The 26,970-nt window shown below is 41.3% G+C and overlaps 1 protein-coding gene across 2 annotated transcripts; it reads right to left on the bottom strand.

The window, feature by feature from the left end:
• Positions 1–2,421: 2,421 nt before the first annotated feature.
• Positions 2,422–25,744, bottom strand: LOC133564515 (solute carrier family 25 member 36-A). Of its 2 annotated transcripts, none has more exons than XM_061918873.1 (7): positions 25,336–25,744; positions 19,311–19,475; positions 16,094–16,171; positions 14,089–14,189; positions 9,186–9,252; positions 4,974–5,263; positions 2,422–4,893 (listed from the first exon to the last, which is right to left on the bottom strand). In XM_061918873.1, exons 1-7 carry the CDS (start codon positions 25,374–25,376, stop codon positions 4,700–4,702), a joined length of 936 nt encoding a protein of 311 aa, XP_061774857.1. In that variant the 5' UTR covers positions 25,377–25,744; the 3' UTR covers positions 2,422–4,699. The 2 variants fall into 2 exon arrangements, with proteins under 2 accessions (XP_061774857.1, XP_061774856.1); XM_061918872.1 differs by lacking the exon at positions 25,336–25,744 and adding an exon at positions 24,313–25,309.
• Between the last annotated feature and the right edge of the window lie 1,226 nt (positions 25,745–26,970).

Here is a 26,970-nt window from a genome sequence, read left to right as displayed (position 1 = left end):
GTTACAACTAGTACCAAAAAATATTTTTTAGAAATGTGGGCCAACTGAAAAGTATGAACATGGAAAGTTTCAGCATGTACGGCAATCAATACTTAGTTGCAGCTCCTTTTGCCTGAATTGCTGCAGCAATACGGTGTGGCTTGGAGTCGACCAGTCTGTTGCACTCCTCAGGTGTTATGAGAGCCCAGGTTGCTTTAATAGTGGCCTTCAACTCTTCAGCATTGTTGGGTCCGGCATCTCGCATCTTCCGCTTCACAATACCCCATAGGTTTTCTATGGGGTTAAGGTCAGGTGAGTTGGCAGGTCAATCAAGAACAGGGATACCATGGTCCTTAAACCAGGTACTGGTAGATTTGGCACTGTGTGCAGGTGCCAAGTCATGTTGGAAAATGAAATCTTCACCTCCATAAAATTGGTCCGCGGCAGGCAGCATAAAGTGTTCTAAAACTTCCTGGTAGACTGCTGCATTGACCCTAGACCTCAGGAAACACAGTGGACCAACACCAGCAGATGACATGGCACCCCAGACCATTACCGATTGTGGAAATTTAACACTGGACTTAAGGCAACGTGGATTCTGTGCCTCTCCTGTCTTCCTCCAGTCTCTGGGACCTTGATTTCCAAAGGAGATACAAAATGTACTTTCATCTGAAAACATAACTTTGGACCACTCAGCAGCAGTCCAGTCCTTTTTGTCTTGAGCCCAGGCGAGACGCTTTTGACGTTGTCTCTTATTCAAGAGTGGCTTTACACAAGGAATGCGACAGCTGAAGCCCATATCTTGCATACGTCGGTGCGTGGTGGTTCTTGAAGCACTGACTCCAGCTGCAGTCCACTCTTTGTGGATCTCCCCCACATTTTTGAATCGGTTTTGTTTGACAATCATCTCCAGGGCACGGTTATCCCTCTCACTTGTACACTTTTTTCTACCACATCTTTGTCTTCCCTTCACCTCTCTATTAATGTGCTTGGACACAGAGCTCTGGGAACATCCAACCTCTTTGGCAATGATCTTTGGTGTCTTGCCCTCCTTCTTTAAAGTATCAATGGTCATCTTTTGGACAGTTGTCAAGTCAGCAGTCTTCCCCATGATTGTGTGTCATACAGAATCAAAACGAGAGACCATTTAAAGGCTTTTCCAGGTGTTTTGAGTTAGTTAGCTAATTAGAGTGTGGCACCAGGTGTCTTCAATATCTGACCTTTTCACCATATTCTAATTTTCTGAGATGTTGAATTTAGGGTTTCCATTGGTTGTCAGCTATAATCATCTCCTTTTTGGAAAAAAACACTTGAAATGTATCAGTCTGTTTGGAATGAATGTATACATTCTACAAGTAAATCAACCTTTTCATGATATCCTGATAATATGACCAGCACCTGTATATATATACTGTATATATGTATGTATGTATATGTGTGTGTGTATGTATATATATACATACATATATATATGTGTGTGTATATATATATGTTTGTGTGTGTATATATATATATATATATATATATATATATGTGTGTGTGTGTGTGTGTTATGCCTAAAAACTGTATTGTATTTTATTCGGATTATATCACAAAATGATACAAGGATCATAAACATTTGCAAATATAGGTATAGGTATCTGCAAAATCTTCACACTGCAGTACTCACCCACCTCACCTGTGGCCTTAATAAAAAGAAGTATAGAAAAATGGATAGTCAATTGCAGTGATTCCTAAACTGTGGTACATGTACCACCAGTGATACACAAACTCTATCTAGAGGTACGCCAAAGAATCACATGATTAAAGTACAGTGTTTTATTTTCCTGCATTCAAACACAATATTACTGTTTAAAGTGTGTGCCAGGCATGTCACAGGCCAACATTTTAAATATACTTGTTAAATAAAACCTCTGTCCTGTTTGAATGAATACTTTGGCCTACTACACTACTGTATTTTAATGTTGGTCATTATTGTGGTACTTGGAGACCCAAGCTTGGTGAAAAAAAGTTTAAGAACCACCGGTTTATGGTTTTTATTCCCCTGTATTTAAAAACAAAGGTAGGATACAGCAAAGTGACATACGCCCTGTGAAACAAACAAATCAAAGTGGATTTAATTTCCAGTTTGTCAAGTTTTATCCCCCTAAGAAAGCAAACCAGTCTGTTCTTAGTAAGCCTCTCCAGATTGTGTAGCACATTTCTTTTAATCAGGACTTTCAACTGCTGTCAGGCAACATAACTCTACTGAATTATTAATGTAATTGAAAAATGTGTATTTACTGATCATCTCCACCATCATAGTATTAATGTGATTTTCCACTTGGCTTCTGTAAGTGAAATTCACATATTATTTCTGGTAGTGTACTTTTTGTCACTACCACCACCTACTGGTTAAAACACTCATTGCAAAATCACAAAAACCTGGCCACCACATGGACGTACTTGCACTCTTTCCAGTTTATTGACTTGTTTGACAAAAACAGGCATGACAGAATGCATAGACAGAGCCACACTTTAAGCAGGCTCATCGACAACAACATAAAAAAGGGGTCAGCAGGAAAAAAGGCAACAATTTATTTAAAATGATAAAAACACTTTCTCTTGTAGTTCCTCAATCAAGTGCATACATCAATCCTTTCTCACACTCATGACATGACTGAATGTTTTTATTTAAGCGAGCACGCACAAAACATACGTTCACAATCACGCAGTTTAAATGTAGATGCAAAATAATCACTGCATGAAGAGGATGCACAAGATGAACTTCTGACTTACTGTACAATATAAGCGAGAAAACACAATTACATTTGTAGTTGGGTAAATTTCACAGAAAATAAAATGACATTCTCCTCTTTATTTAGTCTGAGATGTTCTATTTGTTTTTGCATGATCTGACTTTTTGAAGTTTGCGTGCAATTAACACAGCCGAGCTGTACGAGACTAGAGCAAACCCAATCGACTTGTGTCACATCAAGCATGTTGATGGAATTGTGCAATTTAATGAGCTCTTTGCAATATCTGGCGTTGTTTTGGAACCGAACATGCAAGCCTAATAAAATGCTACTCCACTCAAGCTCGGCCGTTTGAATTGTCTCTTTTTGTGGTCAGTGTAAGCCAAACTAAGTGAGCAGCAGACCAGACAAAAAAAAAGTTGATTGTAGCACATGACAACATTGCACAAATTAGTTAAACATGTGTCTTGTGATCATGGATCAAACCTTGTGACAAGGTGACACAGTTTTTTTTTTTGTTGTTAAAAATCATTTACGAACAGCAAAAACCTTCACTCTAACTGAAATGTATAAAACTATGCAAAGAAAAATATAAGCTTTGTTGTATTCTTTTAAAATGGTAAAACAGTACATAAAAAAAAAACCGGACTATCTGGTCAAGATAACATGTATATGCTATATTCTTGGATAGGAACATCGTTCATGTAACTTGTAAAGCATGTCTGAAACAAATAAACCATACCATACCATACCATTGTGCGTTTATGACATATTCCTTTCCATTTTATCAACCGCAAGACTCCAGGGATGAGAGGATTGTCCTCGCAACTGAATAAGACTAAATTTGTTATCAAGAAGACTGGTGAGATACTAAATGAGAACAAGTTAGGAAAATATACTTTCACAACTCAAAGGCAAAGGTTTTCTCCCGCGGAGCTACACAAAATGCTTGCCAATATTGAGTCAAACAAATGCAACACAATCACGTTATTTAAGTAAATATATTCAATATATCAATGTTAAAATGTGTGAATTTATACTCATCTATAAACAAAATGGGCCAGTGTTTTACTTCAACCAGTGTATTTACATTTCAGTAGTTTGAAGTAATTAGCAGTGTTATATTGTGGTTTAGTTGGGCTACACAGTATGACCGTTAAAGGATACTGAGAGATGTTATCAGTCTTGTTCAAGCAAAAAAGCTCTCATACCTCTAAGGCAGTGGTTTCATATGGGCATGAAACACCTCTAAATGTATGGAAAGCAAAAACCAAGGAGATGCTTGCAAACCTGACAAAAAGTCTACTGTATATAAATAAGCAGGTAGTTACCAAGGTTTCCTTAAGTGCCTGAAACCATGTGTGCAACCTGTGTGCAACTACATTTCTTCACATATCACTGTGGCGAGTTCTGACAGGTGATCCACAAAGTCAGACCCAACACAGACTACCACCTCTACTCCCCACAAAAGATGTGCAACGTACGTTACATCTTGTTTCTGCCCAAGGCACATTGACAACCCTCTGACATTTGAGTCAAAATTGCAAGGTGCTAGTTGTTTTTTCTTCATTTTGAATTCAACTACACCCGGAATGATACACAGCAACGCATGACTTTTTAATAGGTCAGTGACGATGGCAACTGTCTAATAACCACTACTTTGGAAGTGTGACTGTAATTAGTCTTTTATGCTAATTAAATAAGACTTTGACACTGAGCTTTATTAGGCTATTAATAGACTATATAACAGTCAAACAAAATAGTACCAAATGAATGCAGGAGGGAGGGCTTCTTTTTTTCTGCAACACCCAAACAAATGGGATTGTCATTAAACCTTTCCTGTGCCTTTGGTGATAAAAGTAAACCTGCCACTGAAAATCTTCACCACTGTTGACATGCTGCCAGCAGTTTTTTTTTTGTTTGTTTTGTTTCTCCATCTCTAAACAGGAGCTGGATTACAAGTGCTTTTTAAACAAGGGAAGACTTTAGCCATTCAGGATGTAAACGAAAAACTCGTAGGTGCACATCATGATGGCGGTGTTGGGAATCTGGCGTACCAAGTGTGTGGTGAGGCCGCGGTACAGAGCTCGGAAACCCTCCTCTTTGGGAATAGTTGTTAAAGTCTGGAAGAAGGAGCGATATTTGGTGCCCTCCTCGCGTAGTCTTGTGCGGATCACTTCTGTAGAAGGGTAGCACACAGCAGAGATTAAATGGAAATTTAGTGAGAACAAAGCTCATTTAAAGTTTAGTAACGCTCACCATGAGGATAAGCCAAGGATGTGGCACAGGTCTTGGAAGTGGCAGCAGCAAGCATCATCCCCACAAAGTCTGATGCATCCTTGGATACTTCATCTTGCTCGTCCATGTTCTGGGGGGCCTTGGCCTCCAAAAGACGTCGTTTGATGTTTTCATAGATCACAAAGTGGATCACAGTCTCCGAGATGCCCGCATAGGAGGCTGACATCCCCCTGTAGAAGCCCCGTAGGCCATCTGACTGGTACACACGCCGCACACACTCCAACGCATTCATCCGTCGCTCTCCTCGATTTCTGAAGCAAAGACAGGAAGATAGATAAAATTAATCACAGGTGAAATTGGTCCTTTAGTCCATGACAAACTTGATTGGAGCCAAAAGTAGTACCAGGGCTTCACACAAGAATTGTATACCACTGCCCCCCTAAATGTATGATACTGTGATGAATATATCAGTAATTCCCATAAATTCATTCATTCATTAGTGGCGCCTTGCTGCAGATAAATTTGGTCCGCCACAGAAATATTTATCACTATTTGCTCACAACCAAATTATGATAGTGGTGTCCGAGTTGCTTGTAGTTACAACTGTAGACAGTAGATGGCATTGCTGCTTTGCATAATAAGAGGCACATGGGAGTTATCTTCAATCTGTCAGTAATAGCCTGCAACTAGTTGGACAAACAGGTCATTAAGCTCAACAACAGTCTTACTCAAAAAGCATCATTAAAGCACTTCATCTTTCTCATTGAATGTCATTGGTTTCTCAAAGCAAACATCTATGCAACAAAATATTCTAAGCATTTCTTGTTAACAAAATCTTTGCTTGTCAACAAAGCAAGTTATCCACCAGTTTGTTATTGAAACACATAATCAAATTTATAGGAAGTTGCATAGGAATATCATGAGGCAATTATATCAGTATTTTCATATATATTCACTATGTGTTTTAAGTGGCCCACTGAGAGCAGCAAAAGCTGCCATGTGGCCCTCATTGGAATCGCGTAAAAAGCTCATGCATGCAATAAACCAACACTGGTAAAATTGACTATGATGATTTTTGTCTCTTAATGGGTAGTACTTGTATAGCGCTTTTCTACCTTCAAGGTGCTCAAAGCGCTTTGACACTACTTCCACATTTACCCATTCACACACACATTCACACACTGATGGAGGGAGCTGCCATGCAAGGCGCTAACTAGCACCCATCAGGAACAAGGGTGAGGTGTCTTGCTCAGGACACAACGGACGTGACGAAGTTGGTAATAGGTGGGGATTGAACCAGGGACCCTTTGGTTGCGCACGGCCACTCTCTCACCGCGCCACGCCGTCCTCTTCTGACTTCTAAATGTTACAAAGTTGTTATGTTACAACTAAATGTTACAAAGTTGGATTCGCATGTTAAAGAATGCCAAAGAATCAAATTATATGGTTCATGCATTTGGGATTAGAGATGTAACAATAAACGGTAAAATGGCGGTAAAATATCCCACGGTTAGTATTACTGTTTTAAATCAAAATTATACATAAAATCGTGATTTGTAACCCTTTGGCTCATATACTAAAGAAGCAAGCTCGTGCTAACTAAATTGCTAACATGAAAACAAGAGACATTAACCTCTTTCTCCATTGAAAGAAGACATTCCCAATCTAATCTTGTGTAGATGCATTATTGTTTTAGCATCTATGATATTCAGTTGTGCACACTAAACCTCTCTTGGATAGAAAGATCGATCGATCAACACTCGACGCAATATGACCACCCTACACAAGTTTTTTTCTCTATCTTCTACTGTTTTAATTTGTAAAAGTTTTAATGTTTTTTAATGGTAAACATATTTAAACACTCAAAATTAATCTGGCTCTTGAATGGGCAGTTTGCAACATTTACACATACTTCTTGCCTAGAGGGCGCTAACTTTCCACTATATTTTACAGACTACAGGGTTTCCCCTTAATGTATTCAATGTGTGTTTGTACGTGAAAATAAGTAATATGATGTATTGTTGCGTCCAGAAGCATACACACAAAGTCAGAAGCTCTTTTGAACTTTAATTCCCAATCTTACACCAACAACCATTCCACACGTTTGTCTCCATGCTTCCCCAGACACACAACAACTCTTCTTCAATTTCCGCCAACACGGTGTGTTCACAGACCATCGGAATAATGAACATCTTAACACACAAACATACACACAAACATACACATTAACACCAGCAGGTGGTTACAGTATAAATACATTTATGCTTATAATTTGCACACTATTGACGAATGATGCACCACAATTTCGGCCCGCAAAAAAAATGCCAGGATGTTGCTATGATGTAAGCAAGACACATGGGATTGTCTGGATCAGAGGCAGCGTTTCTGCGAGGTAGAATTACTTTAATATAACCGAGATACACCCATTGACTGCAATCTACAAAATGTAAGAGGACAGCGCTGGCTATTAAGGAGTGAAAGGGTGGAGTGCCATCTCCGGATTGGGGAGGAGACCCTGCCCCAAGTGGAGGAGTTCAAGTACCTAGAAGTCTTGTTCACGAGTGGGGGAAGAGTGGATCGTGAGATCGACAGGCGGATCGGTGCGGCGTCTTCAGTAATGCGGACGTTGTTCCGATTCATTGTGGTGAAGAAGGAGCTGAGCCTGTAGGCAAAGCTTTAAACTTACCGGTCGATCTACGTTCCCATCCTTACCTATGGTCATGACTGAAAGGATAAGATCACGGGTACAAGCGGCCGAAATGAGTTTCCTCCGCCGGGTGGCGGGGTTCTCCCTTACAGATAGGGTGAGAAGTTCTGTCATCCGGGAGGAACTCAAAGTAAAGCCGCTGCTCCTCCACATCGAGAGGAGCCAGATGAGGTGGTTCGGGCATCTGGTCAGGATGCCACCCAAACGCCTCCCGAGGGAGGTGATTAGGGCATGTCCAACCGGTAGGAGGCTACGGGTAAGACCCAGGACACGTTAGGAAGACTATGTCTCCCGGCTGGCCTGGGAACGCCTCGGGATCCCCCGAGAAGAGCTAGACGAAGTTGCTGGGGAGAGGGAAGTCTGGGCTTCCCTGCTTAGGCTGCTGCCCCCGCGACCCGACCTCGGATAAGCGGAAGAAGATGGTTGGATGGATGGATGGAAGGCGCAAAGCAAGAGTGACGTCATTCTTGCTGCAGCTTGCATATAACGACAGAAGAGTCTTTAAACACGAGTAGTCTACAAGAACACCAGTAATATATGTTAGATTTGAAGTGATTATAAGGGTTGAAGAAGTCTATAGACTCTTGAAAAATTCTCAACAAAGTACATTGTACAATACGCAGCAACAATTGAAAAATTGGGCAAAACGATATCATGCAAGAAAAATATGTTGCTACAAATTAACAGTTTTTTTGTAAATATATGTGTACTTTTTTGTTTACCTTTTTAAAGAAAATATATGCATAATAGCAAATTATGTGCTGACGTCATATTGACCACACCCATAGCCATACTCCCACCACTAAGTATCTGTGCAGTCTAGGGGGAAAGCCTTCGGTATATCCTGCACTCTTAAGGTTTCTGTAACGTAATGATGTAAATACGTACGTATGTAACACTAATTATTTCATCCAGGCCGGTAATTTTTGGTTTTGTTACATAAACATAATAATTGTGAAAAATATAGAAAATTGTAAAACAAATGTGTGCTGTTAAACCACTAATGGTAACAAAAGCTAGCCGAATGTTATTGTTAAATAAATAAATGATAAATGGGTTGTACTTGTATAGCGCTTTTCTTTCAATGTACTCAAAGCGCTTTGACACTACTTTCACATTTACCCATTCACACACACATTCACACACTGATGGAGGGAGCTGCCATGCAAGGCGCTAACCAGCACCCATCAGGAGCAAGGGTGAAGTGTCTTACTCAGGACATAACGGACGTGACGAGGTTGGTACTATGTGGGGATTGAACCAGGGACCCTTGGGTTGCACACGGCCACTCTCGCACTGCGCCACGCCGTGTTATATTCTTTGCTTAGAAAAATGTAACTTAGCAAGTTGCTGGTTTGACACAAACCAAACCCAATGCAATAAGTACATTGCAGGTCAGTGGGAAACAAGTGAAATTATATTGAGATTATGATTATATGAAGATATTTTATGTTGAGATGAAGAAAACACTGAACGACACATTGCATTAAACAAAAAATGGCTACATATTAGGGCAGCAATTTCACCTGGCATCCAGCTGTAGACGGGTCTTTATAAGCCATATTGGATTGGTTGCAGTAATGGCTGTAAAACCTGCCAAAAGGAAAAAAGGAAAAGGAATTCAGCCATTGACAAAATAACCTCTCCGCCAGCAATGTTTAGCTTGTAGAAATCATGCCAATGTGGATCCTACAATTGTGAACCCCATTTTAAGTAATGAAATAAGCTTAAAAAAAAAGCTATTTTGTATGTGTTAAAATTTAAATTGACAAACAAATAGAATTATCTTTCAAAACCCTTCCACCCGTCACTGCAGCCACAGGTCTCAGACTGCCGCACATAACCTTGGTCAGTGTGGGGAGTCAATGTGACAAATGCTGACCTCGGCTACAAAGATCTGAGTCATGCTGTGCTAAAAATGGCACAGTAGTCAACCTGTGAGCTTCAACTATACACACACCGATGAATTCAAACTGTAGCTACAGCAGCATGTGGTCTTCCCTAGCTGGATCACAGCGACATAAATGGCAGATAACCTAACCTTGAAAGGAAGACAAAAGTGCACTTGATTTGAAAACGTGCCTTTTGACATTTTACATTTTATGAGGGGTCATTAGGATTAAAGGTGAAGGCTGAAAAAAGCAACACAGGTGTGATTAGGGATGTAACAATAAACCGTATTAATGAAAACCGTGGTAAAACTCCTGACAGTCAGTGTGACCGTGTTAAATTAAAATTTGCGAAAAAAATCTGATTGATAACTATACTTTGATAAACTCACCGACTGACTGGCGCCAGGTAGCTAGTTTATATCCTTACATATAAACAAGCGACATCAACCTAAGAACGTAAGAATCCATCCATCCATCCATCCATCATCTTCCGCTTATCCGAGGTCGGGTCGCGGGGGCAGCAGCCTAAGCAGGGAAGCCCAGACTTCCCTATCTCCAGCCACTTCGTCTAGCTCTTCCCGGGGGATCCCGAGGCGTTCCCAGGCCAGCCGGGAGACATAGTCTTTCCAACGTGTCCTGGGTCTTCCCCGTGGCCTCCTACCAGCTGGACGTGCCCTAAACACATCCCTAGGGAGGCGTTCGGGTGGCATCCTGACCAGATGCCCGAACCACCTCATCTGGCTCCTCTCGATGTGGAGGAGCAGCGGCTTTACGTTGAGCTCCTCCCGGATGGCAGAGCTTCTCACCCTATCTCTAAGGGAGAGCCCCGCCACCCGGCGGAGGAAACTCATTTCGGCCGCTTGTACCCGTGATCTTATCCTTTCGGTCATGACCCAAAGCTCATGACCATAGGTGAGGATGGGAACGTAGATCGACCGGTAAATTGAGAGCTTTGCCTTCCGGCTCAGCTCCTTCTTCACCACAACGGATCGATACAACGTCCGCATTACTGAAGACGCCGCACCGATCCGCCTGTCGATCTCACGATCCACTCTTCCCCCACTCGTGAACAAGACTCCTAGGTACTTGAACTCCTCCACTTGGGGCAGGGTCTCCTCCCCAACCCGGAGATGGCACTCCACCCTTTTCCGGGCGAGAACCATGGACTCGGACTTGGAGGTGCTGATTCTCATTCCGGTCGCTTCACACTCGGCTGCGAACCGATCCAGTGAGAGCTGAAGATCCCGGCCAGATGAAGCCATCAGGACTACATCATCTGCAAAAAGCAGAGACCTAATCCCGTGGCCACCAAACCGGAACCCCTCAACGCCTTGACTGCGCCTAGAAATTCTGTCCATAAAAGTTATGAACAGAATCGGTGACAAAGGACAGCCTTGGCGGAGTCCAACCTTCACTGGAAACGTGTCCGACTTACTGCCGGCAATGCGGACCAAGCTCTGACACTGATCATACAGGGAGCGGACTGCCACAATAAGACATTCCGATACCCCATACTCTCTGAGCACTCCCCACAGGACTTCCCGAGGGACACGGTCGAATGCCTTCTCCAAGTCCACAAAGCACATGTAGACTGGTTGGGCAAACTCCCATGCACCCTCAAGAACCCTGCCGAGAGTATAGAGCTGGTCCACAGTTCCACGACCAGGACGAAAACCACACTGTTCCTCCTGAATCCGAGGTTCGACTATCCGGCGAAGCCTCCTCTCCAGTACACCTGAATAAACCTTACCGGGAAGGCTGAGGAGTGTGATCCCACGATAGTTGGAACACACCCTCCGGTCCCCCTTCTTAAAGAGAGGGACCACCACCCCGGTCTGCCAATCCAGAGGTACCGCCCCCGATGTCCACGCGATGCTGCAGAGTCTTGTCAACCAAGACAGCCCCACAGCATCCAGAGCCTTAAGGAACTCCGGGCGGATCTCATCCACCCCCGGGGCCTTGCCGCCGAGGAGCTTTTTAACTACCTCAGCGACCTCAACCCCAGAAATAGGAGAGTCCACTACAGATTCCCCAGGCACCGCTTCCTCTAAGAAAGACGTGTTGGTGGGATTGAGGAGGTCTTCGAAGTATTCCCTCCACCGATCCACAACATCCGCAGTCGAAGTCAGCAGAACACCATCCGCACCATACACGGTGTTGATAGTGCACTGCTTCCCCTTCCTGAGGCGCCGTATGGTGGTCCAGAATCGCTTCGAAGCCGTCCGGAAGTCGTTTTCCATGGCTTCCCCGAACTCTTCCCATGTCCGAGTTTTTGCCTCCGCGACCGCTAAAGCTGCACACCGCTTGGCCCGTCGGTACCCGTCCACTGCCTCCGGAGTCCCATGAGCCAAAAGAAGCCGATAGGACTCCTTCTTCAGCTTGACGGCATCCCTCACTGCTGGTGTCCACCAACGGGTTCTGGGATTACCGCCACGACAGGCACCAACAACCTTGCGGCCACAGCTCCAATCAGCCGCCTCGACAATAGAGGTTCGGAACATGGTCCACTCGGACTCAATGTCCCGCACCTCCCTCGTGACATGTTCAAAGTTCTCCCGGAGGTGTGAATTGAAACTCTCTCTGACAGGAGACTCTGCCAGACGTTCCCAGCAGACCCTCACAATGCGCTTGGGCCTGCCAGGTCTGTCCGGCATCCTCCCCCACCATCGCAGCCAACTCACCACCAGGTGGTGATCGGTAGAAAGCTCCGCCCCTCTCTTCACCCGAGTGTCCAAAACATAAGGCCGCAAATCCGATGACACAACTACAAAGTCGATCATGGAACTGCGGCCTAGGGTGTCCTGGTGCCAAGTGCACATATGGACACCCTTATGTTTGAACATGGTGTTTGTTATCGACAAACTGTGACGAGCACAAAAGTCCAATAACAAAACACCACTCGGGTTTAGATCCGGGCGACCATTCTTCCCAATCACGCCTCTCCAGGTTTCACTGTCGTTGCCAACATGAGCGTTGAAGTCTCCCAGTAGGACAAGGGAATCACCCGGAGGAGCACTTTCCAGTACTCCCTCGAGTGTACCCAAAAAGGGTGGGTATTCTGAACTGCTGTTTGGTGCGTAAGCACAAACAACAGTCAGGACCCGTCCCCCCACCCGAAGGCGAAGGGAAGCTACCCTCTCGTCCACTGGGTTGAACTCCAACGTGCAGGCTTTGAGCCGGGGGGCAACGAGAATTGCCACCCCAGCCCGTCGCCTCTCACTGCCGGCAACGCCAGAGTGGAAGAGGGTCCAGTCCCTCTCGAGAGAACTGGTTCCAGAGCCCTTGCTGTGCGTCGAGGTGAGTCCGACTATATCCAGCCCGAACTTCTCTACCTCGCGCACTAGCTCAGGCTCCTTCCCCCCCAGTGAGGTGACGTTCCACGTCCCAAGAGCTAGCTTCTGTAGCCGAGGATCGGACCGCCAAGTGCCCTGCCTTCGGCTGCCGCCCAGCTCACAATGCACCCGACCTCTATGGCCCCTCCTATGAGTGGTGAGCCCATTGGAGGGATGACCCACGTTGCCTCTTCGGGCTGTGCCCGGCCGGGCCCCATGGGAACAGGCCCGACCACCAGGCGCTCGCCATCGTGCCCCAACTCCGGGCCTGGCTCCAGAGCGGGGCCCCGGTGACCCACGTCCGGGCGAGGGAAATCTGGGTTCATTTCGTTGTAATTCCATAGAAGTCTTTGAGCTGCTCTTTGTCTGATCACTCACCTAGGACCTGTTTGTCTTGGGAGACCCTACCAGGGGGCATGAAAACCCCCAGACAACATAGCTCCTAGGATCATTGGGACACGCAAACTCCTCTACCACGGTAAGGTAGCAGCTCAGAGAGGAGAACGTAAGAATCCACATACCCAAATTGAAACCTGTAAAAACACATTGTTATCTGAACAACTAAGCTATTCAATTGTGCACATTAAAACCTACAGACGGTGCTCGCTTAGTACAGAGTGATTGTTCTATACTCATAGGAATACAGGACATAGGTGTTTTTATTGTGCGTTCAAAGACCGCTGAACAGAGTAGGGGGCCACGTCTGCCAGAAATAATAAAAAATAACTATAAGAGAATTTATTTGCTACACACTTGTTACTTAAATACATCTTAAAGTTTTACAGTACAAATAAATATTCAAAACAATACACACTTAGCCATTGAAACAGATAAAGTACCAAGACTAAAATACTATCAGTGAAGCATAAACACAAAACATGCAAAATAAAAAATTGTGGGTCTACTTATTTTAGTTATTAAAAAAATATTTCAGTGTGTGTTTAAGTCATTTTTGAGCACTATAAGCATTACTATGAAAAAAAAATAACAGTGATAGTTTTGGTCACGAAAACAGTGGTATAATAATTTTAAATAGTTACATCCCTACTTGTGAACCAAACTATTTTTTTGAAAAACTTACCCGCAGCATACCAATTCAGTCTGCTTTACTCTGCATTTTTATTTCTAATTTCTGTAAACGGCCACTCAGATGGGGTACATTAATGATACTAGTGGAAGTGTCTCGACTGTGACATAGTAGTTACCTGCCATTCCAGCTGAGACCATGTGAACCTGAGTGGAGTCAGGTTCCAGCACACTGTTCAATTTCTCTTTGGCTGTTGAGTAAGCAGCAAAGTAGATTGCTCTGTTGAGACAAAAAAGGGTGTATGAATAAACATCTACATGAGGCAAAACAAGGCATACTTTGTGAAAGGAATTATTCTCGTCCAAGCATGTGCTTTAATCGGCTAATATTGCCCACCCATTAACTCAATGTAATGCTTCATTCATGGAATTTAAAAGTTCAACACATAAGCAGTTAATACAAACCAGACTCTTTACTTACACAAGACCACTATATATTTATTTCGCAAGATTTTAGAGCTTGTATAATTATATATTGCTTTTCGCTAAAATACAATGTCATACTGTTTTTACTTTATTCATTCTGCTTTTAGCTTCTCACATAAATAGCACAGTCAATATACACTTAGTGATTTACATCATGGCACGAAAACACCACAGCCCGCAATGCAGTCATTCGTTGCTTCATGCCAGCAAACACTCAACAAATGCTAAGCGATGTCACTTGCAGGTGCCTGTCATTTGCTACCACTTTGATCTTATCATGACCACACTAATGATAATAAATGATGACTGGGTTCACTGATGTGAGCGGAGTTTGCAAAACACATTTACTTCCTCTTTCTGCTGAAAACGAGTTGATTTCTAGTTGAAAAAGTTGTGATAATCAATGATGAGGTCTAGCTCTAATCGAGCACCACTACTCCTTTTTTGAAATTGTTAGAAAAACAATTCACATACGGCATAAATTATGTTACCAATCTTGGTGGAATTTTAACATTTTTAAATCATACAACATTGCCTGTAGAAGACAATAATGTATGTCAACTAATTTTCTAATTATCATTTCCAAAAGGAAAGTAAATGTTTTTGCTCAGTGTCAGTTAGTGTACACATAAGCTGAAAGGAAATAAATTATATTCACATACTAGGGATTAGATTTGTAACGATAAACAGCTCAACCAGTAAAATACATGAAATAATAAGATTAAAACACTATCAGTGAAGCATACCAAACATTAAACAGGCAAAATAGTGGGTTTCCTAACAGTGTGTTTATTTATTTTAGTGATTTTAAGAAAAACAATAACTTGGTCAAAAGATTTCAGTGTGTGTATGAGTACTTTTTGCGCACATTCAACAAAATTGCGATAATAATCATTTTGTTACAGCCTTACTAAGGATGCAATTACCGGTATAATTGAAAAACCACAGAAGAATTCTACAGGGTTAGTATTACCGTTTAAATTTACATTTATCGTAAAGGCGTTATTGATAATTGCCATTTGATAAACTACGTGACTGGTGATGCCGCTCATTTTCTGGATAAGAGAGTGAGCTAGCAGCTTGTGGCACTATTTACTGACTGGCAAATAGCATAATCCCTAGCCATCTTGAATGCTAACATGAAAACAACAGACAACGTCTTGCCACATTAAGAAACGACATACCCCAATATAAACAAACACATTACTGTCTGCGCAACTAAACTATTCGATTGTACACATTGAACATATGAGCTGTGTTTTCTTAAGACACAGTGGTAAATATGAAGATAAATATTTTGTGGCTGTTTATTATATATTTAAGCACCGTTTGAATGAGTTTTTGATTTTAGTGAGTGTAAGTATCTTACTTTTGGAACACAGTCATCAATATTGTGATAATAATATAACCATAATAATTTTGGTCATTATTACAGTGATATGAAAGTGTCGTATTAAATCCCTAACACATACCAAAGGATGTCTGAACAAAGATATTTGATCAGTTTACACATTACCCCTGCAATTGCAGGATTGTGACTGTCTAATTACACAAACATGCAAATTACAAGAACAAGTTTTTAAAATGTCAAGTTAAATACGATGCAAACCAATTGATAGTATTTCTGTTTTTACACAGGGGCTCACAATGCTGCTGATACAAAAATAAATAAATAAAATGAAAAATGCAATGTCTTACCTGGAAGGTGCCACACCCACCAAATTCGGTCCCAAGCCTCTGAAGAGTGAGCGGGGTCCTTCTTTCTCTAATATTAATCTGAAAATACAAGGACAAGAAGTAATATGACTACCATCAACTTTTCATACTTACACCAAATACATCATACAAAGGAATATTCCTTTAAAAGGGGGATCTCAAAACAGTGTAATAGTAAAACAATATGAGGCTAATCATATAGGATGGAAACAACATTTATCCTGGACAGTAGGTGACACACCTGAGAGTGCAAAATAAAATAATCTACAAAGTATCAGAAGCATTTGTTCAAGTAGTAAAATTACAGATTACATCACCAAACAACAATCACACTATGATTGTATCAATCATGGTGTTATTTTTGATTTTGAATTTCTACAAAATCAAAATCTGTGCTGCATTGCAGGTTTAAAAAAAAAAAGCTAGTTCGTCTTTGTTGTGTTGAGCTGTTTAAAAAAGCATAATATTAAAAATAAACATTTTGCTAAAGCAAACTAATAGTCCAGTCATGGTAATAAAAACGTGAAAATGATCTGTCTAGGGTAAATTTACAAATGATAAAAAATTATATCTATCTGCGATTAATTTAGAGTTAACTATGAACAAACTGTGATTAATTGCGATGAAATATTTTTATCGTTTGACAGCCCTAATATTTATTAATTTGATATTTTTCTCTAAATATAACTCCTGCCAAAAAATAGAATGACTGACGGAGAGGAGCAGGCAGCAAGGCGAAGGCGGGCATTATGCCAGAGGTACATGTCATTTGAATGATTTTTGGACCTACAAGACTAGGCTCATCTACAATGCACCTGACATTTTGTCAACTTCTTTGCTCTTTCTCCCTCCATTTAATTGGGGGAGAAGAAAACAAAAAAATAGTCATTGCAATGATAGACTTGGAGTAGAATCAACCAGTGGGTCATCAAAGAAAGACCACTCATGTGACTAACCTACTACTCCATATGTCTACATGGATGGGACTTCAAATACTGGCTATTAAGTACACGTCACAAGGTGACTGGACAACAAAGTATGATTGTTCTGTCCCAAACTCGAGTCACTGTATTCTGTCAGTCCTTTTGAGCGAACGACACATTGTTGCGGACAAGCAATAACGGTAGAAATCCACGTGTAAGCTTCATCATAAAACTTGGTCAAACTTTTCTAAGTAGATAACGTGCCAAAATATATTTTGTTTGTTATGTACTGAAATTTCTGACTTTGTGATGTATTTTGTATTTGTGGTTGTAGTGTTGTTGGTTTTGAAAGTAACTCTGTAAATCAAAGCTTGTTTAATACATGTAGCACTATTTTGACAGGTAGAGGACAATTAAGCTACACCTTAGATTTAATTGTGACGAGCCAAATTCATTGTGTGCAATGTTTGATGTGTTAATGTTGTGTCATTTCTATATACAGTAGGTAAACATCTGTTTATTGTGTAAAAGTATTAATACTAAACTTTTCATTTAATTTATGTAAAAATACACATTACGTAAAATAAATAAATGTAATGTTCATTTTATGTTTATATTTTCAGTCTTACTAATCTAAAAGATGGAAGAAGTGTAAAAATAAAACTAAGGGAGAAAAAGATTTCAAAAGAAGGAACATCAATCCTCAACAGAACTTCTGGAGCTTGTATTTCTTAATGCTGTTAACCATCTATACAGCTGCACATGCTGGAATCGAATAGCGAGGGCAGAATAATGAATTTATTGACAGTGCATTGTTAAAGCTAATGTGTGTACTTTGCAATTAAGTAAATTTAGTCTCAAAGAAATTTAACCAGCGCAGGAACATTCTGACTAAACATCCAACTTTCTATGTCTGGCCACTACGCCCTTTGACTCTTGAAACTTTGGCCCCCTTCATTATGTAGTTGAATAGCCCTGGTCTATGGTATTTCCTTTTGTTCAGTGCCTTGAACCGGAAGTAAAAGTGCCGTTCTGTCTATTCGTCGACCATAGCTTTTTTACTTGCAAAGTTTCTTCCTTCAACACTTCAAGCAATGTTTGCAAGTTTTACAATGTAACTAAAGCAATTCATACTTAAAAAAAACACCACGTTCGATAGTAGTGTTCTCTTGCGTATTTGTACGTGCTACGATAATGTAATCATGCTAGAGTTGTTAGCATTAGTTAATATGCCAACACATTTACAAGTGTCTTTAATAGTATTAACTTATAGTGGCATTCTTTTTTGTATTGTTTCAGTTTCGTAAATCCACCAAAACGTCATCGTAGAATTATTGAGTCTGTTTAGCTGATTGGAGAGCTAGCTTCATCAGATAGTGGGTCCATGACGATGACTTCTGCTCTATTTGATCAGCCGGTTTACTGCCGTGTTATGGTATGTAAATAAAATGTTTACAAAATAGTTCTGTGCAAATAACTCATTCCACAACATACATATAGCTTATAGTCCAGCTAGGCTAATAAGGAAAAAACTGTTTTTCTTAAAAAAATTTAGTGGGATGCAGCTTATCCGGAAAATATAGCATCATAAATTTGCGTATTGATCCAATACCAAGTAGTTACAGGGTCATATGTTAGTCGTACTTGAAGTCCTCCTTTCCCGGGACTTTTTTCCTGAGTTCATGAACAATAACAAAGATAACAAAACATTTTGTGATAACAAAAAATATTGACGTAATTATTCTAGTAGTGACTATACGGCTGTTGGACTTAGTATCGTTGCACTTGATATTTGTATCAATACACCGACTTGTTCAGGAGCAATAGCTTACTGTTAGCGGTTAAATGTATCCTCCTAGTGAAGCAAGATGATACTTGCCAAAAACAGTTTATTTGTCGACATAGAGGCGATGATTAATTATTCATAAGTACCTAAAACAATGTTAGCCTCTAGCTTGCGAGTACTTTGCAGTGCATTGTTTCACCTTCATTGTTCGTTTTAAAGCAAAAACACGTCCATTCTTAATCTTCTCTCTCCATTATGTTTCAGCTTATATGCACTCTGTGTGTGCGTGTTGACTCACTCAACATGCGCCTCAGCTCATATTACCAGCAACGTCACCAAGGAGCGCCACTATATTAGGACCGGTATACTGTACAACCCCTAAGCCAGACACACGCTGACTTAAGCAAACATTAACTGAAGCCTAATCTCTTTGATAGCAGAGAGGGAGGAAACAGGACAGATCAATGAAATACAATAAATGAAGACTCACTTGAGGCAGTGCAGGGGACCTGGTGGGGACATGCGGGCCACACTTGCCCCATTAACGGTACTCAGCTGAACCTCGGACACATAAAAACTGATTGATGATGACTGCAGACGTGTCTTCACGACTTCCAGTGGACAAGTCAATATGGCTCCAACGGTGCCCCCACATCTGGTAGATGGATAGAACAGGCTTGAGGTTAGATATCCAGCAATACATAATGAGGACTACTATAGCTGTAGTAGACTTATTTTTGTCTTTACTGCAAGTGTAAGCATTCACAATTGTGGGTTAAGTATGTAACCCGTGTTAGCGGAATTTGAAAGATCCGTGGCATTGCAGCCAGGCCACACCGGAGAAATTTAATGGGTCTTGGAAAACAACAAGCTATTGTCCAAGGCCACTGTCAAATGGGGGCCCATTGCATTTAGGAACGTGAAAACAGCAGCAGATGTTATTCATTGTTAGCAAAATTGAAAAGGGTCAAACAGATGCACACAATTCCCTTAAAATAAAAGTATGGCTATACAGATGTTATGAACATAATATATAACATTCAGTTTTCCCTCGTTTATCACTGTTAATTGGTTCCGGAAATTATCACAATAAAGTAGGAATCAAAGTAGAAATCATTAATTATAAATCAAATATATTTATGGATAGAACATTTAAAGGCCTACTGAAACCCACTACTACCAACCACGCAGTCTGATAGTTTATATATCAATGATGAAATCTTAACATTGCAACACATGCCAATACGGCCTTTTTAGTTTACTAAATTACAATTTTAAATTTCCCGCGGAGTTTCTTGTTGAAAACGTTACGGAATGATGACGCGTGCGCATGACGTCGAGTTGGAGGGGACATATTAGCGCAGCACCACTAGCGGCTAAATGTAGTCTGCTTTAATCTCATAATTACACAGTATTTTGGACATCTGTGTTGCTGAATCTTTTGCAATTTGTTTAATTAATAATGGAAAAGTCAAAGTACAAAGATGGAGGTGGGAAGCTTTAGCCTTTAGCCACATAAACACACATTGTTTCCTTGTATAAAATTCCCAGAAGTGAAGCTTTACTATGGATCAGAGCGGTCAAGCGAACATGGATCCCGACCACTTGTCAAATGGCAGGTTTCGGTGAGAAAATTGTGGTAAAAAGTCGCCTCTTACCGGAGATCAGCGGAACTTCTGTCGTGCTGCTGCTGCCGTGACTTATTCCCTCAAAGACTGGCGTTAACACACCCCTCCGACTATCAGGTACTATATAATCTCAGTAAAACACTAGCAACACAATAGAAAGATAAGGGATTTCCCAGAATTATCCTAGTAAATGTGTCTAAAAACATCTGAATCGTTCACAATGCAATTGCCTTTTTTTTTAACTTTATTTTTATTTTTTTCTAGTCCTTTGATATCAATATCCTCAACAACAAATCTTTCATCCTCGCTCAAATAAATCGGGAAATTGTCGTTTTCTCGGTCCGAATAGCTCTTTTTGTTGGAGGTTCCCATTATAAACAATGTGAGGAGTGAGGAGCCCTCACACGGGTGACGCCATCGTCTGCGACTTCCGGTAAAGGCAAGGCTTTTTTATTAGCGACCAAAAGTTGAGAACTTTATCGTCGATGTTCTTTACTAAATCCTTTCAGCAAAAATAAAGAAATATCGCGAAATTATCAAGTATGACACAGAAGGGACCTGCTATCCCCGTTTAAATAAGAAAATCTCATTTCAGTAGGCCGTTAAGACGCTTTAAACAGGCTTTATACCACTATGACAGCCGCGTAGTCACCTTTAACCTATTTTAATCCAATATAGGAATGCTGCATGAGGCTCCGCCATACAGCGGCCACAATACCAAAATTCTGTTTATTTGACGCAATGGAGCCGATCATTGTGTTCGGGGATTGGCTCCACACTGTGTGGAGAATCATCTGATTGCTTGTCAACCAGGGGGCCATAAAATAAATATCATCCAGACAAGATCACTGTGTATGATCGACATTAAAAGACATTTATTGGCAATGGTCGATCACATGTTTTACACGAAAATTAGTCAATATTGATTGGGGGCGATTGATTTGCACTCAGGGTTTGCCAGTACTAATTAAGTACAGCTGTACTATTGAGTTAAAACGGTATTATACTGCCTTTGAAAAATACCAATTCTTTTTTTCATGCACCGAGTGGCGCACCGCGGCGTATGTAGCGAGTCAACATGCGCACAGATCACTTGCAACCTGAAATAGTGTGAGGGAAAAAAAGGAGAATTTACGTATTTTGGCTTAAAAACTAATGAGAAAGGTGGAGCTATAAACAATGAAGCGCCGCTCTGCAAGTAGTTCTATAAAACATAGCTAGCTACCAGCTAGCTAGCAGCTAAAGTCTATCCACAAAGTTTTAGTTACTAACTTCTAAACCACTAATCCTACCCTCCACGGCGACAAATAAACAATGTTTCTTACAAGTGTCATCCCTGCAGGACGAGGAATGTTATACCGCTTGGCCATTTTGGGGCCGCTGGTGCCTCTCTCAGCTACAATCGGGCGAAAGGCGGCGTACACCCTGGACAAGTTGCCACCTCATCGCAGGGCTAACACAGATAGACGGACAACATTCATGCTCACATTCACACACTAGGGGACAGGTTGATTGGCAACTTTAGTGTTGCCAATCAACCTATCCCAAAGTGCATGTCTTTGGAAGTGGGAGGAAGCCGGAGTACCCCGAGGGAACCCACGCATTCACGGGGAGAACATGCAAACTCTACACAGAAAGATCCCGAGCCGGGGATTGAACCGAGGACTACTCAGGACCTTAATATTGTGAGGCAGACGCACTAACCCCTCCCCCACCGTGCTGCCCATATAGATATATATATATATATATATATATATATATATATATATATATATATATATATATATATGTATATATATATATATATATATATATATACATGTATATATATATATATATATATATATAATTCTTATTAAAAGTATGTTCATGCCATTTTTGTGTTAAGCGGTTAAAAAAAGCATGTCATTAAACAACATGTCCAGACATGGTATTAAAAAGATCAAAAATATTTGTATAGGCTGCATTTATTAATGACAAAAAATAATATCTATCTGCGATTAATTGAAAATTAATTTTGACTGCGAGTAATCACAATTCCCTAAATTAATCGTTTGACAGCCTGTAATATCCATCTATTTTCTACAGCTTGTCCCTTTTGGGGTCGCTGGAGCCTATCTCAGCTGTCGGGCGAAAGGCGGAGTACACCCTGGACATCCATCCTTCCATCTCTACCGCTTATTCCCTTTGGGGATGCGGGGGGGCGCTAGTGCCTCACTCAGCTACAATCGGGCGGAAGGCGGGGTATACCCTGGACAAGTCGCCACCTCATCGCAGGGCCAACACAGATAAACGGACAACATTCACGCTCACATTCACACACCAGGTGCATGTCGTTGGAAGTGGGTGGAAGCCAGAGTACCCGGAGGGAACCCACGCAGTCACGGGGAGGACATGCAAACTCCCGAGCCCGGGAGTGAACCCAGGACTACTCAGGACCTTTGTATTGTGAGCCAGACGAAACAACAAGTTGCCAATGTTGTAAGCATTTCACCAATCTCGCGCACTTTGCAAATTATACGTCATTTCCATTGCGTGCAAGCAATTTCCATATTGCAAGATGAAATTTAAGACGAGATTTTATTTGGAAATGGCGCGACAGTGCAAATGGGTGGTTTGAGGACGGCTGAAGAAGAATTTGCGGAATTCTCACAGAAAGCTACATCGAACAGAAGAAGAACAGCGGTTAGGGTTAGGGTGTAGCAAGAACTTCCAACACAATCAATATATAGCTGGAACCAATTTCCAAAACTGCCAAAAAGATAGTGCATTATACAAATTGTGCATTATACAAATTGCGCCCATTGATTTGCAAAACGTGCATCGCACATTATTCAAATATATAGCTGGAAGCAATTTGCAAAAAAATTGCGCCTTATACAAATTTGCACAATTGTTCCCATTGGTATTGTGCTTACAACACCAACAAAGTTTTTGGCCCACGTCAGTCAAAGCAAGACATTTATGCGCTTTTATCCATTTTTTTAAGATAATAAGAGCTCCGGGGGGAGTTCACACTCTTAGATTGGTAACATCCACTGTTGCGTTATGTTGTAAGCACAATAGCAATGGCGCGCAATTTGCAAAATGCGCAACCGCATTTTGCAAAATTAATGTCAAATCAAATCAAATGTTTATTGGATTCATCACTATACAGTGCACATTCATGACTAAACTACTGACTAAACTACTACCAAGCGTGGATTCAGGCCAGGTGGCCTATTTCAAGTTCCAGGTAACCCCTACATTATTATATTTTATAAATAGTAAACCAAATTGTGGTAGTAGTTTAGTCAGTAGTTCTGTCGTGGATGTACACTGATGAATCCAATAAACATTTGATTTGATTTGACATTAAAGGCCTACTGAAACCCACTACTATCGACCACACAGTCTGATAGTTTATATATCAATGATGAAATATTAACATTGCAACACATGCCAATACGGCCTTTTTAGTTTACTAAATTACAATTTTAAATTTCCTGGGAGTTTCGTCTTCGAAACTTTGTGTAATGATGACGTGTACGCAAGACGTCACAGGTTTTCAGGAAGTATGAGCGCTGCGCACACACACAGCTAAACGTTGTCTGCTTTAACGGCATAATTATACCGTTTTTTGGACATCTGTGTTGCTGAACCTTTTGCAATTTGTTCAATTAATATTGGAGAAGTCACAGTAGAAAAAAGGAGTTGGGAAGCTTTAGCCTTTAGCCACACAAACACACGGTGATTCCTTGGTTAAAATTCCTGGAGGTGAAACTTTTCTATGGATCAGAGCGCGGTCAAGCGAACATGGATCCCGACCACATGTCAACCAGCAGGTTTCGGTGAGAAAATTGTGGTTAAAAAGTCAGTTCTTACCGGAGAAAAGCTGAGCTTGTGCCGTCCATAGCTGCCGTCGACTCCCCTGAGACATTGCGCATCAAGACACCCGTGGAGACACCCTTCCGACTATCAGGTAATATTAAACTCACTAAAACACTAGCAACACAATAGAAAGATAAGGGATTTCCCAGAATTAACCTAGTAAATGTGTCTAAAAACATCTGAATCCGTTCGAATGCAATCGCGTTTTTTTAACAAGTTTTTTTTTCTAGTCCGTCGCTATCAATATCCTCAAACACAAATCTTTCATCCTCGCTCAAATTAATGGGGAAATTGTCGTTTTCTCGGTCCAAATAGCACTTTTTGTTGGATGCTCCCATTAAAAACAATGTGAATATGTGAGGAGCCATCAAACATGTGACGTCATCGTCTGCGACTTCCGGTAGAGGCAGGGCATTTCTCTTAGCACCGACAGTTGCGAACTTTATCATGGATGTTCTCTACTAAATCCTTTCAGCAAAAATATGGCAATATCGCAAAATGATCAAGTGTGACACATAAAATGGACCCGCTATCCCCGTTTAAATAAGAAAATCTCATTTCAGTAGGCCTTTAAATTTGCGAGATGCGGTAGGAATTTTGCGAATTGCGCGCCATTGGTATTGTGTTTACAACATTGCTAACAAAGTTTTTGGAACACGTCAGTCAAAGCAAGACATTTCTGCGCTTTTATCCATTTTTTTAAGGTAATAAGAGCTCCGGGGGGAGTTCACACCCCTAGTTTAGTAACATTGTTGCGTTACATCAGTCAAATTCCAACACCTTCGTTTTGCGTCAGTGTCGTAACAACCGTTGATGACACAAGTTATAAAACCACGCACTCTGTAATATTTATCGAAACGTACGACATTGCACGGGATGCCGGCGGGCGCAAAATCACAGCGATAAAAAGCAAGGTGACACAAGTAAAAACACAGCAAAAACTAGGGACGCGTGGAATTAAGCAAGGACAGCAATGGCGTGCGGCTAGCTAGCGCCTCTCATCCTAAACGTACTCACCCTCCGGCAAAAAGATGAACTATGGTGTCTCTTTGACTCATTTTCTCTCATATTCGGGAACCGTCCACGGGCAAGCACACGGGAGACAACTGGAGCGTGGGTGTCGAGGCGGGGCAATGGCAAAAAGCCCCACTTTTGCTACAAAAAAAAGACTAAACAGTGTATTGTTGTGGAGGTCAGTGGCGGGGAACAATAGCAACCTAGCTGGTTAGCCAGCGAAGCTAGCTGTCTTCCGGTGGGTAAAAAATGTTTTAAAAAATTATCGATATCACGGCGATACATTTACACCGCCACGTTTGCAAACGGTATGACACTTCATCGTGGTATATATGACAGCAAGAGGTGAGCACGACCCGACCTGACTGTCAGAGCCCCGCTTCAGGAAAGTAAAAGACGGAGGCGGTGATTGGCTGAAGGCTCCGGTAGACCCGCCCCCTCACTTCTTTTTCACGTGATAGCGCCTTTTTTTTTTTTTTTGAAGGGCAAAGCTCATCTGCCAGCTCCTACACGCCTGACCTCACTGTTACTTTTAGTCACGCCGCTGCCAACGTCATTAGTTATTGAAGACATACTAACTAGTATTATTGAACATATATGCAGACTATTCTTGCATTTGATCAACGATACAGTACAAAACCTTTTTTTTTTTTTGCAGCAGAAAGCAAACCGTTTACTAATCAGATTACATAAGGCTCCTTAAAAGCCTACTGAAACCCACTACTACCCACCACGCAGTCTGATAGTTTATATATCAATGATGAAATATTAACATTGCAACACATGCCAATACGGCCTTTTTAGTTTACTAAATTACAATTTTAAATTTCCCGGGAGTTTCGTCTTGAAAACGTTGTGTAATGATGACATGTACGCAAGACATCACAGGTTTTTAGGAAGTATGAGCGCTGCACACACACACAGCTAAAAGTTGTCTGCTTTAACGGCATAATTACATTTTGGACATCTGTGTTGTTGAATCTTTTGCAATTTGTTCAATTAATATTGGAGAAGTCAAAGTAGCAAGATGGAGTTGGGAAGCTCTAGCCTTTAGCCACACAAACACACGGTGATTCCTTGTTTAAAATTCCTGGTGGTGAAAATTTACTATGAGTCAGAGCGCGGTCAAGCGAACATGAAACACGACCACATGTCAACCAGCAGGTTTCGGTGAGAAAATTGTGGTTAAAAATTTGCGTCTTACCGGAGAAAAGCTGAGCTTTTGCCATCCATAGCTGCCATCGACTCCCCCGAGACACTGCGCGTCAACACACCCGTGGAGACACTCTTCTGACTATCAGGTACTATTAAACTCACTAAAACACTAGCAACACAATAGAAAGATAAGGGATTTCCCAGAATTATCTTAGTAAATGTGTCTAAAAACATCGGAATCCGTCCCAATGCAATCGCGTTTTTTATTTTTTTTCCTTTTTTTTTTTTTTTTCTCTAGTCCGTCACCATCAATATCCTCAAACACAAATCTTTCATCCTCGCTCAAATAATAGGGAAATTGTCGTTTTCTCGGTCCGAATAGCACTTTTTGTTGGAGGCTCCCATTAAAAACAATGTGAATATATGAGGAGCCATCAAACATGTGACGTCTTCGTCTGCGACTTCCGGTAGAGGCAGGGCATT

This window comes from Nerophis ophidion, linkage group LG13 (genome assembly GCF_033978795.1).
Source record: "Nerophis ophidion isolate RoL-2023_Sa linkage group LG13, RoL_Noph_v1.0, whole genome shotgun sequence".
Lineage (NCBI taxonomy): Eukaryota > Metazoa > Chordata > Actinopteri > Syngnathiformes > Syngnathidae > Nerophis > Nerophis ophidion.
Note: the sequence above shows the minus strand (reverse complement) of the source record. Positions and strands in the feature narration are given on the sequence as shown.

Coding starts and splice junctions, on each gene's coding strand:
- LOC133564515 (XM_061918872.1), bottom strand. CDS start 24,497: ATGTTTTTAGACACATTTACTAGGTTAATTCTGGGAAATCCCTTATCT. Junction 9,253..14,088: donor GGTCTCAGCTGGAATGGCAG/GTAACTACTATG, acceptor TCCTTTTGGCAG/GTTTTACAGCCATTACTGCA. Junction 4,894..4,973: donor ATCCTTGGCTTATCCTCATG/GTGAGCGTTACT, acceptor ACCCTTCTACAG/AAGTGATCCGCACAAGACTA.